This window comes from Cheilinus undulatus, linkage group 15 (genome assembly GCF_018320785.1).
Source record: "Cheilinus undulatus linkage group 15, ASM1832078v1, whole genome shotgun sequence".
Classification (NCBI taxonomy): domain Eukaryota; kingdom Metazoa; phylum Chordata; class Actinopteri; order Labriformes; family Labridae; genus Cheilinus; species Cheilinus undulatus.
In genome coordinates, this window is record NC_054879.1 from 35,708,489 (window position 1) to 35,721,998 (window position 13,510).

Sequence of the window (13,510 nt, forward strand, 5' to 3'; positions counted from 1 at the left end):
CTGAGGTGTAGAAAGTAGCCATGTTTAGGCTGGTAATAAAGCTTTTGCTTTTCTTTCAGTGTAAGGTCAAAGCTGAAAAGGGTGGGATTAAAAAACAGTGTCTAAAGCTGTGAGATACCTGCTGGCAGGAGAATCATCATGGGTAATGTAAAGCTTTTATCATCAGTAGCTGTTAGCTCTGTGGAGGGAAGCATGCAGGGTTTGACCTGCTGGTCAGGCTTTAAGATACGTATATACATTATCTAGTTACTCTGTTAGTTAGAAGCTTTTATATTTTTAACAAAAAGGCAAACTGCCCTTCAGTTAGATGTAAAGATGGATATCAAACTAGGCAGCTAGCCTTGCTTGGCATAAGAAATTGAAACAGACAGAAATGGCTAAACTGACTCAATAAAAACTCAACATTAAAAAAAATCTCAATTTGTGCAAAGAATAGAAAATAAAATTAGGTTATTTCAAGAGGATAAAGGTTAATTGTCATCTATCACTCATAGATAAAAACATTCATGTAAATACACAAAATGTCAATGGAAAGTCACATTTATCTCAGAAAAGCAGAAGATGGTGCAATGGGCTGAAGTTATGATATGAAACTGATGGTTTCCTCTGTTACCTTTCTGAGCTTTGAGATTACTGAAGCCCTGTAAAGTAAAGCGCTTTTTAGCCACAGCAGCTCTGTCTGAGGTAGGGCTTGTCACAGCCTCGTCTGACATAGAGGAAACCCAGAAGAAGAAAAAGAAGGGAAGAACAAGAAGACAAGAAGGAAGGAAGGGTTTAGGTAAGTTAACAAGAGTATACGGGAAAACGAGGTTTAAGCTGATTCAGTGGAAGAGACAATAGGTAAGGGCAATACATAGAGACACACAATAGTTTTTGTAGTAAAAGGCATGCACTAGAACTGCTGAATGAGGTTTTTTTTTGTTCTTGTTGAGTACCTCTGCATGTGTCCTTACCTTTTCCTGTGGGCTTTGGTGAAGAAGAAGAGTTAGCATCAGGGCTGCAGGGCTCAGCTTTCTTCTCCTCTCCCTTTTTAAAGCTCCTCTGATTGGACTTAAAGGGACTGTGAAAGGATGATAGTGGAACATAAGCCGCAAATCAATCCCGACCATTCTCAGTATAAGAAGTTTTCAATCAGATTTTCAGTTGATCTCACTGGCAGCTTTACCTGAGACTAACTGTTCCACTGGGAACAGGAGGGAACTGGAAAACCTGGTCCGGTGCCCTCTGCTGGTTTGCTTTGTAACACAGAAACAATATTGATCAAAGGTGTTGTTTTCCAAGCTGTAGTTAAACATGAACACAAGATTCAGAAACAGGTTTTTGAAAACATCACTCTGTACCTCTGCAGGCTTCCAGCTGGGTTGTTAAAACCTTTCTGATCTCATTCACCCAAGTCGTTTTTACTTCAGCTGTGGGTGCCTAAAAGAGGAGAGTCAAACAAATATGAAAGGGCTCTTTGTAAAAGGAATAATTCTGACCACTGTTACTATGGATGCAAAGATCAATGTGCATGAAAATTAAAAAAAAACACACAGTGTTTTAGTCTATTGTCAAAAAAGTTCATAAAAGAATATAAAACACATTTCAGGTGCACCACCAGGTTATCTAAAACTATCAAAATGGTCATAAACCAAGTTTTTGTGATTTTTTAAAATACATATAGACATTACTTGATTCGTTGGTACTGTTATCTGGGAGTGTGTTTTGGTGTTTGTGTGTGTGGAGGTTTAGCTGCACCCTTTAGGGTTTGTAACATACGCATGATACCCCAATATAGGAATACCATAAAAGTGGAATGGGACAAATCAGTTATTTGATACCTTTCCTAAGTTTTGACTGTGAAAACACAAATAACAGCATACCTCACTGAACTGAAGTGGACTTGGTGGAAAAAAAGCTTGGTGAAAAGGCACTGTATTTTCCAGATTTAACAGTGTTTCCCAAAAGTGGTTTGCAAAATCCTTTTAGGTATGTGTTGTCTCATTTGTTGGTTGTTTTAGAAGTGTGATAAATACTCTACTGTATTGATAAGACAGTTCAAAGACAGACTGGCTGCAGACCGTATATCTCTATAGGCACCTCTAACAGAATGTTCAAATGAGGCCTTCTCTGTCAGAACAGAATTACTGTAATTTGAACAATGTATTTTCCATTTCAGAAATATTTTTAAAAACTCAGCTTTATTCATAAACAATGTCTGACAGTTACGTTCATGAAATGCCACACGAAAAACCTTACAGTCAAACAATAGTTCATAAATAAACAGTAAAAAAGGTCAGAGATCTAATCCGGGATTTAATTAAGTACAGATCCATTTTAGTAGTAGTTTCAGAGACAGTTGCTCACTCAAGCTTTGTTTCCTTCAGCTAAATGTAACAAATCTACACAAGTAGAGTGCCGTGAAAAAGTAGTTGCCCCCTTCTGATTCCTGATTTTTTTGCATATTTATCACACCTAAATGTTTCGGCTCATCAAACCAATTTTAATATCTCACAAACACCACGCAAGTAAATATAAAATGCCGTTTCTAAATGATGAAAATCATTTGAAAATCAGACAAAATTCTAAACTTTGCACCATAGACAGTTTCTCTCTTCTTTGGGGGCATGGGCATTGTGGTTTTCAAGCAAACTACTAAACTAAAACAATGTTTAATTTTTGGGGATTATTTCAGATAATTGTTTAGATTTAGATCTGAACACAAATAAAAGTTTTCACTGCCCAGATAAGTTATGTCAAGGCAGATGGCCACTCACAGCCTAGTTCTGTTTAAGGTTTCTGTCTGTTATAAAGGATTTTATGTAGCTGCAGTTTTCAAGTGATTCCTCACAATACCAATTTTTGATTTTAATATATATTAGATTATAAATTGCCCTGGATGTATTCTTGTCCATTTCCAGTTTGTTTTTATCAGATTTGTTGAAAAATAGAAAATTCTAGGACTATCAACAAAGCACTACGTTTGAGTGACAACATACCTGAACAATGTACACCTCTTCTCTGGAGTTGCACCAGATTTCAAATTTCTTGTTGTCTCCCTTTGCATTCTCAGTAATGCCAACTGCGCTCATCTGTTCAAAAAGAAGGCAAGGTATAGCTATAAAACATTTTATGCACACAAAGGCATAGCAGAACAAGAACGTGAACATAAATTCCCATTTTGAAGACCGTAAAGATGCTCACACTCAGAGACTGCTTAAAACTGTAGGATGGAGCTTTCTCGTAGCCCTCCCCGTTCTCCTCCCTCCTTTTGCAGAAGAGCAGGGCTTTCTCGTGGAGGAAGATGTGCCTCTGCATGGGCTTGAACCGGGCCAGATCCTTCACCTTAGCATGACCTTTCTTGTGCTCTGTCCACACGCTGAATGACCCTTGCATTAGCAGCTTACCCAGTTCACTCAGATTACCCTGAGGAAGGAGAGAGCAGAGCTGAACAACCACACCACATCTAATCACATTAACTGTAGAGAGGCCATAACTTGATTTTTGTACAGCTTAATATGTTAAATTCAATGTGTCTGTTTTCTGTCAGGTCTGTTTTTGTTTGGAGTGTCTGGATCCTGAATAGTGTACATTTATCATCTTGGAAACAGCTACTCTACATTTGTGTGTTAATTACCATAAAAACAAAAATGTTCTGTCTGTACTAAAACCAGGGTGCATCTTTAACTTGACATTTTAACCTATACACAGAATATTCCTGATGTGTCTTTGTGTCTTGTTTAATGTCTCACCTCATATCCTGTGATGGCGATGAGATGCATGGAGTCATTTACTGCCTTGAGGATGCCCAAAATGGAAGTGAGCGCCTCCTGCAGGTCATCAGCCCCTTCACAGCTTTTACTGTACTTCAGCATTTCCTGCCATTAGAAACATAATAAATAGCAGCTCAATCTGATCATACTCACTCTGAAGCCTTTAGGTCAAGCTCAGGGTTGGAGTTCATATCCTGTTAGGGTTTCTGACAATTAATTAATCAATCAAATTAAAGTAGAAAATGGCCAAAGTGCTGTACATAATACTAGAGAATCAATCTGAGGCAAAAAAACACCCCAAGTTGTTGGAAGCTGGTCAAAAGGGAAGAAACAAAAGTAAAAAAAACTGTGTCCAGTTTTGTTCTGTATTTTGTCTTGATTGGAGCAAGGATTCTGCGGAGGGAAGAGAGTGGCTGGAGCTATCCTGCCTAGAAGTGGGTACTCCTTTTCCACTTCTATTCAAATTGCAGACAATTTCTTGGACTTGATCTGCAACTGCATTGACGAATCTGAGGTGACAGCAAATGTACTGCTCCTTTTCTTCAGTGCTGAGGTCATCAGCTGGGGTTGCCTTGTCACGCCTCCCTCTGTCATGACACCATGCCACACTGAAGGGGCCCACGGCCCACTTTGGGAACCACTGGATTAAGATGAGCCTGGATGCCAGCATTAGGTGTAACATGACAGTAGCTAACAGGTTATCAAATGGGCTACGTTGAAATATGACTACATTTGGTTTTCACTGTTTTTTCTGTCTTATCTGTTATTTTTTTGGAGAATTGCTAGAATTATAATTTAACATTTATGACTTATGACCTGGAATAAAGTAGTCTGACACTGAACCAGCATTCTTGAGCTGATATCCTTGAGCATATAAAAGGAAAACGGCTGCCATGTGATTACAGTGAATGGCTGAAGAAGAGAAATCCAACTAAAAGGCAAATTATCAGTCTACAGGCTACCATACCTTCAATAGCAGCTGATATTTGGTAATTCTCTGAACAGGCTTCAGCAGGTAGGAGTCTAAACCCAGTTTATGCTCCAGCTTTTTCTGACACTCCTGACAACGAAGAAAGAAACATTAGAATGAAACACAGTGAAAAATGTATAAATTCATGAATTTGACTGTTGTGTTGCCTGTGTTTACCTGGAAAAAGGCGCAATCTGAGCACTGCCTCCAGAGGCTTTCAGAGCGAGGCTTATTGTGGCAGTACTTCTCATAGATCTGCAAGTCGGTCATCTAAAGGGAGGCAGTGAAATATAACTTTCTTAAAAACCCTTCAAGAGCCCATCTTGATTTATATCTCTGTGTTAAACTATGTCATAATCACTCACCCTTTCTAGAAAACACCGGCCAACCAGCTCTGGACAGTCTGTGTACTGCTCCAACTCCCTCAGGAAAGTCCTGCAAACCATGAATATTATGTTTTGCAAAAATAGAGAAAAAATAATTTGTTAAATGTCTGTTAAGTTGGATGAACAACAGCTGCCATAGCATTTATATCATGAATGGCAGGCAGATGGCGCTCTTTCACCTCTTGTGAAAATGGTAAATTTCTGGCATGTTGCCAAACAGAATCTCCTTTTTGTTCTGCAGGGGAGCAGGGATGAGGTGAACCATTGCTGGATTATCCATCTCAGAGGCATATCCCTACAACAACAAACACAAAAAAACAGTTAATTTCAGGTAAAAATTAAAGAAAAAGAAGGAAAATAAATTGTTTATGAGAAAATAAGCACCTGCAATACACAGAGCAGCTCCTCTACATAGGCTCTTTCCGTTTCCAGCAGCTCGTTCATCACATGCCTTCAGACAAGGAAAGAATACGGAGATCAAATAAGGATCTGGTGCAGGTGCAATCAAAAAACACAAATGCACAGCTCTATAGATAATGTTTGTCTTTTCTTAGTCAATCTGTTGTGCAGTTCAGCCACACACGAAAGAGCCTTTGCAGATCTCTTACCTCCTGAGCACAGCCAGGTTCTCCTCCTCCTCTGACAGTGAGGCATGCCTGCTGTTAGTCTCTCCATTCTGCAGAGGGACACTCCCCTGGGGCAACAGACAACAAATAACTGTGATAAACGACAGGTAACCGGATAATTAAGGGGGAATCCAAACAAACGGTCCTGACAATTCTTTTCTTACTTTCTCACAATTGTTCCCAGAGTCAATCTCTGAGCTGTTTTTCTCCTGCTGAGCTCTGTGTGCTGAGGAAGAGGAAGAGGGGGGGGAGTCAGAGACGAGCTGCACCATCAAACTAGCATTAAATAAAATAAAAAAGGCTCAGTTTGAGGCTACATCTTTTGTTTCCATACAGTCACTCATGTACTCTGTAGCACACATATCTAATCAGCTAATTACATGAAAGTTACCAATGCGTATATACATCTATAAATGGTCAAGATGATCTGCTGAATTTTAAACCCAGCATCAGAAAACGGAAGAAAGATAATCTAAGAGACTCTGAATGTGCCATGTTTGTTGGTGCTGGATGGACTTTTAGATGTGGATGTGTGGAGACTAACCAGGTGAGTTGAGGGGGGATTTAATGAAGGCTTCAGGTCTGGGCGCTACAGGCTGAACTGGTCTAGTCTGCTTGGCTGCAAGCTTCTTCAGGCTGATCCTCCTTTTGTCAAACATCTCCTGCATGGATGCCTGCTTCTGGAAAACCTTGTCCACTTGTTCCTTATACATATGAAGTTATCAGAGAGAGCCAACATCATGGTCAAACTTTTTCATAAAGTTAGACATGAAACAGGTGCAAAAACAATAGAAAAAGTAACATCTATTTTCCCCATGTCAAATTCAACGTGTATTTATTGTGTGGTTGTTTTACCCTGAACTGTGGGTTGATCACTGCTTCATATTCACTCCAGATGGTGCTGAGATCGTTCAGTTGGTTCTGGCCTGCGTTGTCCAAATAACGCTCCAGCTCCTGCAGGGCTAACTCCGCCCCCTCGTGTGATTGACATTTATCCACAGGCTGGGATGCCAGCAGGTAAATACCATCATCGACCCATTTAGAAGCCTGAGGATGACAGCAGAGGCAGAAGAATGAGTATAAATCTCCAGACATTGTAAAAGTACTCAGAGTATGCTTTAGTGGTCATCTCCTCACCCTCTCCAGATGGTGGTGCAGCTCCATGGCTTTGAGGAGGTGGTCCTTCTTGGCCTGTAAGCTGCTGCTCACAGTCTCAGTGATCACTCTGAGCTCGCTGCATTTTGGCTGGATTGAGTCCTCAGCATAGTGGGAGTTCTGGATGAGTTCTTCACCCTCAGTGGCTAAAGACAGTGCTATGTTCAGCACCTCCTGTAGAGCAGAGTGGAGGAACAGTTATTACTTAACAAGTTCTTCTTTGATTAATTGTTCAATTTAACTTGTGCCTTTCATGTCTGAATGAGTTTTAGCTCTAGATATACTTTAAATATGCTAAAAACTTCAACTACCTTTGAGATTATATAATCTGTCTGATTGCAGCTTTTGTGTATGAAAACGTGCTTCTGCTATCTCTAAAAGATCTTGCACAGGTTTTAGTAAGTGTTAGGACACAACTGTATGATACATTCAAACAGTCCTATTTTAGAAGTAACACTGTAGTAGATTTCATGGGGGAGGATGTTTCCCATTATAACAGAGGAAAAATAGCACAATTGGAGTGCAGCTCAAAAACAGGAAATTGCTGCAGAAAAGGCACAGAGTGGTACATTAAACTCACAATAATGTGAAAAACTAAGTGTTGATTGCTGAAAATGTGATATCAAAAGGCAATAACACGGTTATATTTTAAACTCAAATTGCAAAATTAAGATAAACCTATACTCCTAGCTTGGTTATGCAACTTTCTCCTTTTATTCTCTACATTTTGACTCAGATCTGGATCCAGATTAAGATGAACTATTTTTAAAAGCATTTTAAACATTATCCAGAGTTCACGGAGAGGCTGAAGGTCATGACTGAAACTGCTGCCTTTGAAAACAGGATCACTTGACTGAATAATGCCCAAAACAAAACTAGACACATATGGAGAGCATTTATGACCTTTATAAAAATTAACATCTAAGAGAGGGAAAAAGGATTATGTGATGTTTAATGGTTGTAAATAAGTTTGTGTGAAAATGTATGCAAATTTGCAGGAAATAACAGAGCGCAATGAAGCATGCTCAGTTTTACAGTATGTCTGTACTTATCAGGGGCAAAAAGGTACAAGTATTCACACCAAACCATTTTGGTATAAGACATCTGGAAAGATGCAGTTGTCTACCGATCCAAATGTGTATGGATATTTTCAAATTAAATTCCCACATGCTCCTCCTATCGTTTTCTCTTTCTTGTTTACTGGTTAAGAATGCTGCATCATGTCCATACTATTTGTTTTGTTTCTACCTTTGTTTTGTTGTTCATGATGCAAAAATAAATCTAAGCTTGCAAAGCCGATGGATTGGCCAGGCTCAATGTCTGTTATCAGGCAAATCCATCTTGTAAAGCTCCATTCTGAAATGACTTTCCCAGGTCTGAGAACAGACCTGACCAATCAGCGTTATTAGAGGAGAATGAGTTGTATTGGAACTGGACCACAATTCTTTATTAAATAAAGAGCAAAGCGCCACACTGAAAGCTTTTCTTGGCAAAGAAGATGTTTTTTCACTGGGCTCAACATGAGCTTTATCCACCAACACCTCCACCGTTCATAAGCTAAGGCAGTGCTTAATAAAATAACATGTTTAGAATCATAACAGCACAATAACTATCATATGTATAATAATTACTTTTATTAGGAGTCATACAACCTGAGGATAAACAAAGTCATGTTATTCATCTATTCGTGCTGTGGTCAAACAAAGCCTTAATTGTGGGTATAAATGTGTGTGTATCACTTACACAAACTCTCTCCTCATAGGTGCTGAGTTCACTGAAGATGTGGTCAGCGTGGGCGGGGCTGATCCCCACTTCAGAGAAGCTTGAGAGTTTCTCAGACACCTGATCCAACAGAGCCCTCACCTGCATCACAAACACCACAGTCAGTGTTTTTAAGTCTTAAACCAGGATTGTGTTAACGTCTACGCCGACAGGCTCAGGCTCACCTCTCTGTAGTTGTGCTCAAAGTGACGCAGCTGGAGACACTGCTCCAGTTTGGTATGATGTCTCACCCAGAACTCATCGAAAGCTCGCTCCGTCTCGTCCAGCTGAGACAACAGCCTGATGAAGAGCAGAGAGAGAGAGATAAACTGAATCTCCTAAAAAAGGTAGTTGAGCAGACCTAAAAGTGGATAAAACAAAGAAAATTCAGGGATGCTGACTATGGTGCTTATTTTTACTTTGGGATTGCATGTGTGCATGTTATGTAAAGCTAATGCTTGCTGACACCAGAATCAGTGCCCTCAGTGTTACTTAAAATATCATACTGAAAAGCAAACCGCCCTGCTAACTATTATTCAAACCACCATGATGGCAGACAGGAGCCAACCGTGAGGAAACCAGGCAACATCAGTGACACCAAAAACAAAAGCCTGCTGGCATACATGTTTTTAATGTGGATCAGTAAAAGGAGCTCTTTTAAAAATGATCGAGAGGGTTTGAAAATAATATCTTAAGCAAATTCGGTTTGTATGTTACAAGTCTTTGAATAAAATTGTGTTTAGAAGAGATGAGATCTATAAATTAAAAGTAAAAAGTCAAAATTAACAGCTAACATCCATGCATGAATTTAAAACCAAATGGTGAAAGCATCAATCTGAGACTTTTTATTGGTTATAAATTTATAAAACCAAACGACAGACATAAAGGGTTACCAATAGCACTGATTTATTTAAAAAAAAGAAAGAAATTAAAACCATAAAAAAGAAAGGTGGTTTTGGCCAGTGATATTAAAGTTAAAAAAGAATAAACATAAAAAAACAACTTAAAGGGCACGCCGGTAGTCAAGTGGTTAAGGCGCACACCATGTACGCAGGTGGCCAGGGTTCGAATATGGCCTGTGGTACCATTTCCTGCCTGTTTCCGAGTCTATCGACTGTCCTCCCCTATCTTATAAATGCATGAAAAGGCCCAAAAATAAATCTTAAAAAAAAAAAACAAAACAAAACAAAAAAAAACTTAAAATCATGAGAAAAATTCAAAATTACGACAGAATATCCATAGTAATGAGATAAGAAAAATAAAAACTATGAGCAAGAGAGAAAAATTATGACATACAAAATCAAAATGATAAGATATTAAGTGATACTATCAAGAAAAAAAATCAGAATTTTTAGATATTACAGTCATATTTAAGAGATAAATGACAGAAGTTTAAAGTATCACAAAAAGTCATATGTATAAGTAAGAAAGATAAAATTAGTTCCCTGTTTCAACCTTTTATCTCATAATAACAACTATCTCATAATGTCAACTTTTTATCTAATTATTGACATTCATTTCTAATAATTTATACACAAATTCTTACATAAAAAAGTTTGTCATTAATTTTTTGAAATAAAAATGTTGAAAACACACACAAGAATATTTTAAGTAGCGAATCATCCAAAAAGCCCATTTCTGCCACTTTAAAAAGAAAGATGTTGCTGTCAACAGGAATTCAAAATTTTTTCTATCAATTCTAACACTATATGATGACAGTCAGCATCTTTTTGACACCTTTTATAGGCTTAAATTTGTAAAACCCACTGACTGATGTAAAGGATGACAAATAGCACTGATTTATGAAAAAAAAAATCAGGAAAAAATAGTGCTGAGGTTTAAGCCTAATGCTAGCAATGTGAAAATTAAGTAAGTATGAACATTAAAAAAGTAAAAAGTAAGCATTATGAGAAAAAGAAAATTATGGCAGTAAATTCATAATTTTGAGAAAAAAATAAATCAATGAGATATTAAGTTAAACTTTGACATACAGATTAAAAATCATAAAAAGTGATAATTATAAGGAAAAAATCTGAATTTGAGATCACTCATATTTACTAGATAACAGGTAGAAATTATGGGGAACATAAACAGTCATACTTATGAGTACATTGGGCAAAATCAGTACCTTATTTAAGCTTTTTATCTCATATTGATAACAATCTTATAATTCTGACTTTTTATTAAAGTATTAGGACTTCTTGTCTCATAATTATGGCCTCCCACTTCAAAATTCTGATTCAAGATCATTTTTATTTTCCAATTTAGTAGTTCACTGAACAATAGTGAAAATTATACTTTATTTTCAGCAACACACTGAATTCATATGTAGCACAAATCAAAGCATAAGATGCTTGCTTGTTTTAAATGGAGGAGTTCAAAATCTAAAACATCCTTCCTTTTATGTGTATCAGAAGGATTAAACATCAGGTGCTGTTTCAGCAGCTGCTATCCTATTTATCATCGGCTGTTTTACCTTTGCACTGTGGCCAGGTTCTCCAGCTCGTCCTGGTTCATGTTGTGGTCCGGGTCTCTGACTACAGGCTCATTGATGCTCTCCAGCAGCCTGCTGCCCTGACCCAGAGCCACCAGCAGATCCTCCTATACACAGATTAAGTTTTAAAATGCATACAAAGAGAGACTACGGAAATTAGGTATTATTATACTGTTACCTTCATTTTTTCTTTCTTGCTGGTGTGCGTGCTCAGCAGGATGGTTGTTGCCTGGATTTCATTGGGGAGTTCAGTCTCAGCCAGCTCAGTCCCAAACGACTGCAGAGTCTGTGCTGTTTTCTTCACCATTAATGCAAAACCTTCAATAGCCTGACACAAACAAGACATGGCAGAGACTCAGCCAACATGCTCATATAAAAAGAATCAAGAAAACACCACTTTTACAAGAGTAACTCCCATTCTTCTACAGGTAGATATCAGATTCTGCACTCTGTAATGGAGTTTGAATTGGCAGCATATTTTGTAACACAGCAATGCTTGAAATTGCAGCATTGATTGAAATTGCTCTGTAAGCTTTGTTTAATAGGCTTGCATGCTGGCAGTGTTGTGGTACATTGAAATTTGCCTAATGCTGACCACTAAGGTTGTGTTTACTGTGTACATACGGTGCGGTGAGAGATCCACTTCTCGTGACAGTACTCCTGTGTTCCCCCGAGTTCATGTGTCAGTTGTGTGCGGTCAATGTAAGAGTGCAGCTCAGTAACTGAGCTCAGCATGATCACCTGAAACAGAAGCATCAAAAAGGATAACATCCAAATCGTACGACAGGAACACACGCTCTGAATATGAGACATTTCAGTGGGGGTGGAAATGAGCTGCTGTTTCAGCATGATATTTCTATCTCTCAACCTGGGTATATGCATCTTATTTCCACAGTGTTTTCTATTTTCCCCTCTCCTATCACTTTAAAGAGATTCAGTTATCCACTGTATGTTCTACACCCTTGGTTCTCAAATAGTGGGGTAGGACCCAAAAGTGGGTCACAAAGCCATTTTCAGTCTATGATACGTATGCTTTTATTTTGAAGAAAATGTCTCCATCTATTTGTTCCATTACAACTTTTCCTCCATCTTAAGCCCGAATTTCTCCACTTTTCATTAAAAACATTAGTTAAAGAGTAAAAGAAATTTGGGGCACAATTTGTCATTGAGGGGGTGATGGAGTGTCCTGATGCTAAAACACTAAAGAACCACTGTTCTAGGCTTTATACAACATGGACATTGCTCTAGTGGTATCACCCACATCCCATGAGGAGCCATTTAGAAGCCCAATAATAGCAGTCACCATGTTGGAAATTCTGACTCTTGATCTGTTTGAAAATAGTCAGAGAGGTGGAACTGAGGTAGGCTTTAAGCCTCCTAGAAAATAGCCACAGCATACCTGCTAGTCAACTTAGACCCACCCCTCATGATGCTAATTTTTGTACATTTCTCAGCCTTTACTCATCAAAATGAAGGGTTGTGAAAATCTCCTTCTGAGAGATAATCAGATGAAATTTATTTCATAATCAGGCTGTAAATTTGTTTATTTCTGCTGTAAAAATGCACATTTTAATGAAGGACTCTGGTGGGATTCCTTTGCATTTGGAACCAGCCTCAAGAAGACACTTGAAGAACACAAGCTTTTTTGCACCTCAGCATTGGCTTTGTTTTTTGACAGTGGATGCTGCAGCTTGGTTTTTCCCTATGTCTTTGAACCACAAAAGAATTAAAACTTCTTAAGGATTATTCAGGTCTGGTTGGGTTCTTGCTCTAAGAGGGAAATCATATTGATTATTTTGTTTTATAGGTTTGCTTTTAGTTGCTTTGTTTCTTCCCTATAAGAAATTAATTTACACTGACACACTGCTGAGGCAGCAGTAGTCATGTGCAACATTTGGGCCATTCCTACGAATAATTCATATTAACTATAATATTTGAACTCTAATGAGCAGACTTCTTCATCAAAATCAGTCAGACTAAAAAGAAAAAATGTTTTTCCTGAGGTAGGCCTGATTTCACTCACCGGCACCTTCATCTTGAACTCATCCTTGTTGAACTTGAAAAGGATGTCAGAGAGCGTACGCTGCAGGAGGGTGGTGGGTCTCAGAACCAGAACCAGCTGGAGGTTCCCAGGGAAGGAGCCCTGAAAGGATAGAGAAGATGCAAATCAGTTCTCCTCCATTCTGAGCCAATTAAACATCAAATATCTATGATGACAGCCTGCACGTCCTACATATGATTCCATCCTTTGTGAGCCCGATGTGAAAACTCTCACTCAAACACATTCAGCCTGTTTGATATGGATTGTTGAGAACAAGAGATGTGCGAGATGTGGGGGATGTGGAGCAACAAAAGTGGCAGGGACA

At 38.5% G+C, this 13,510-nt stretch overlaps 1 protein-coding gene across 4 annotated transcripts in view; it reads right to left on the bottom strand.

Moving 5' to 3' along the window:
• The window catches only part of mcf2lb (mcf.2 cell line derived transforming sequence-like b), a 68,441-nt gene that overhangs the window by 5,625 nt on the left and 49,306 nt on the right, over window positions 1–13,510 (bottom strand). For 3 of the 4 annotated variants that reach the window (XM_041807075.1, XM_041807074.1, XM_041807076.1), the window contains exons 5-27: window positions 13,168–13,287; window positions 11,769–11,885; window positions 11,323–11,472; window positions 11,127–11,251; window positions 8,836–8,950; window positions 8,633–8,752; window positions 6,872–7,063; window positions 6,590–6,781; window positions 6,279–6,438; window positions 5,899–5,960; window positions 5,717–5,802; window positions 5,493–5,559; window positions 5,288–5,403; window positions 5,088–5,157; window positions 4,900–4,992; window positions 4,720–4,812; window positions 3,732–3,857; window positions 3,184–3,405; window positions 2,979–3,071; window positions 1,341–1,419; window positions 1,166–1,235; window positions 954–1,060; window positions 614–706 (exon numbers count right to left, since the gene is read on the bottom strand). In XM_041807075.1, the coding sequence (XP_041663009.1) occupies window positions 614–706; window positions 954–1,060; window positions 1,166–1,235; window positions 1,341–1,419; window positions 2,979–3,071; window positions 3,184–3,405; window positions 3,732–3,857; window positions 4,720–4,812; window positions 4,900–4,992; window positions 5,088–5,157; window positions 5,288–5,403; window positions 5,493–5,559; window positions 5,717–5,802; window positions 5,899–5,960; window positions 6,279–6,438; window positions 6,590–6,781; window positions 6,872–7,063; window positions 8,633–8,752; window positions 8,836–8,950; window positions 11,127–11,251; window positions 11,323–11,472; window positions 11,769–11,885; window positions 13,168–13,287 (2,668 nt within the window). The remainder of the gene's footprint in view (window positions 1–613; window positions 707–953; window positions 1,061–1,165; window positions 1,236–1,340; window positions 1,420–2,978; window positions 3,072–3,183; window positions 3,406–3,731; window positions 3,858–4,719; window positions 4,813–4,899; window positions 4,993–5,087; window positions 5,158–5,287; window positions 5,404–5,492; window positions 5,560–5,716; window positions 5,803–5,898; window positions 5,961–6,278; window positions 6,439–6,589; window positions 6,782–6,871; window positions 7,064–8,632; window positions 8,753–8,835; window positions 8,951–11,126; window positions 11,252–11,322; window positions 11,473–11,768; window positions 11,886–13,167; window positions 13,288–13,510) is intronic. The other variant, XM_041807077.1, reaches the window with a different exon arrangement.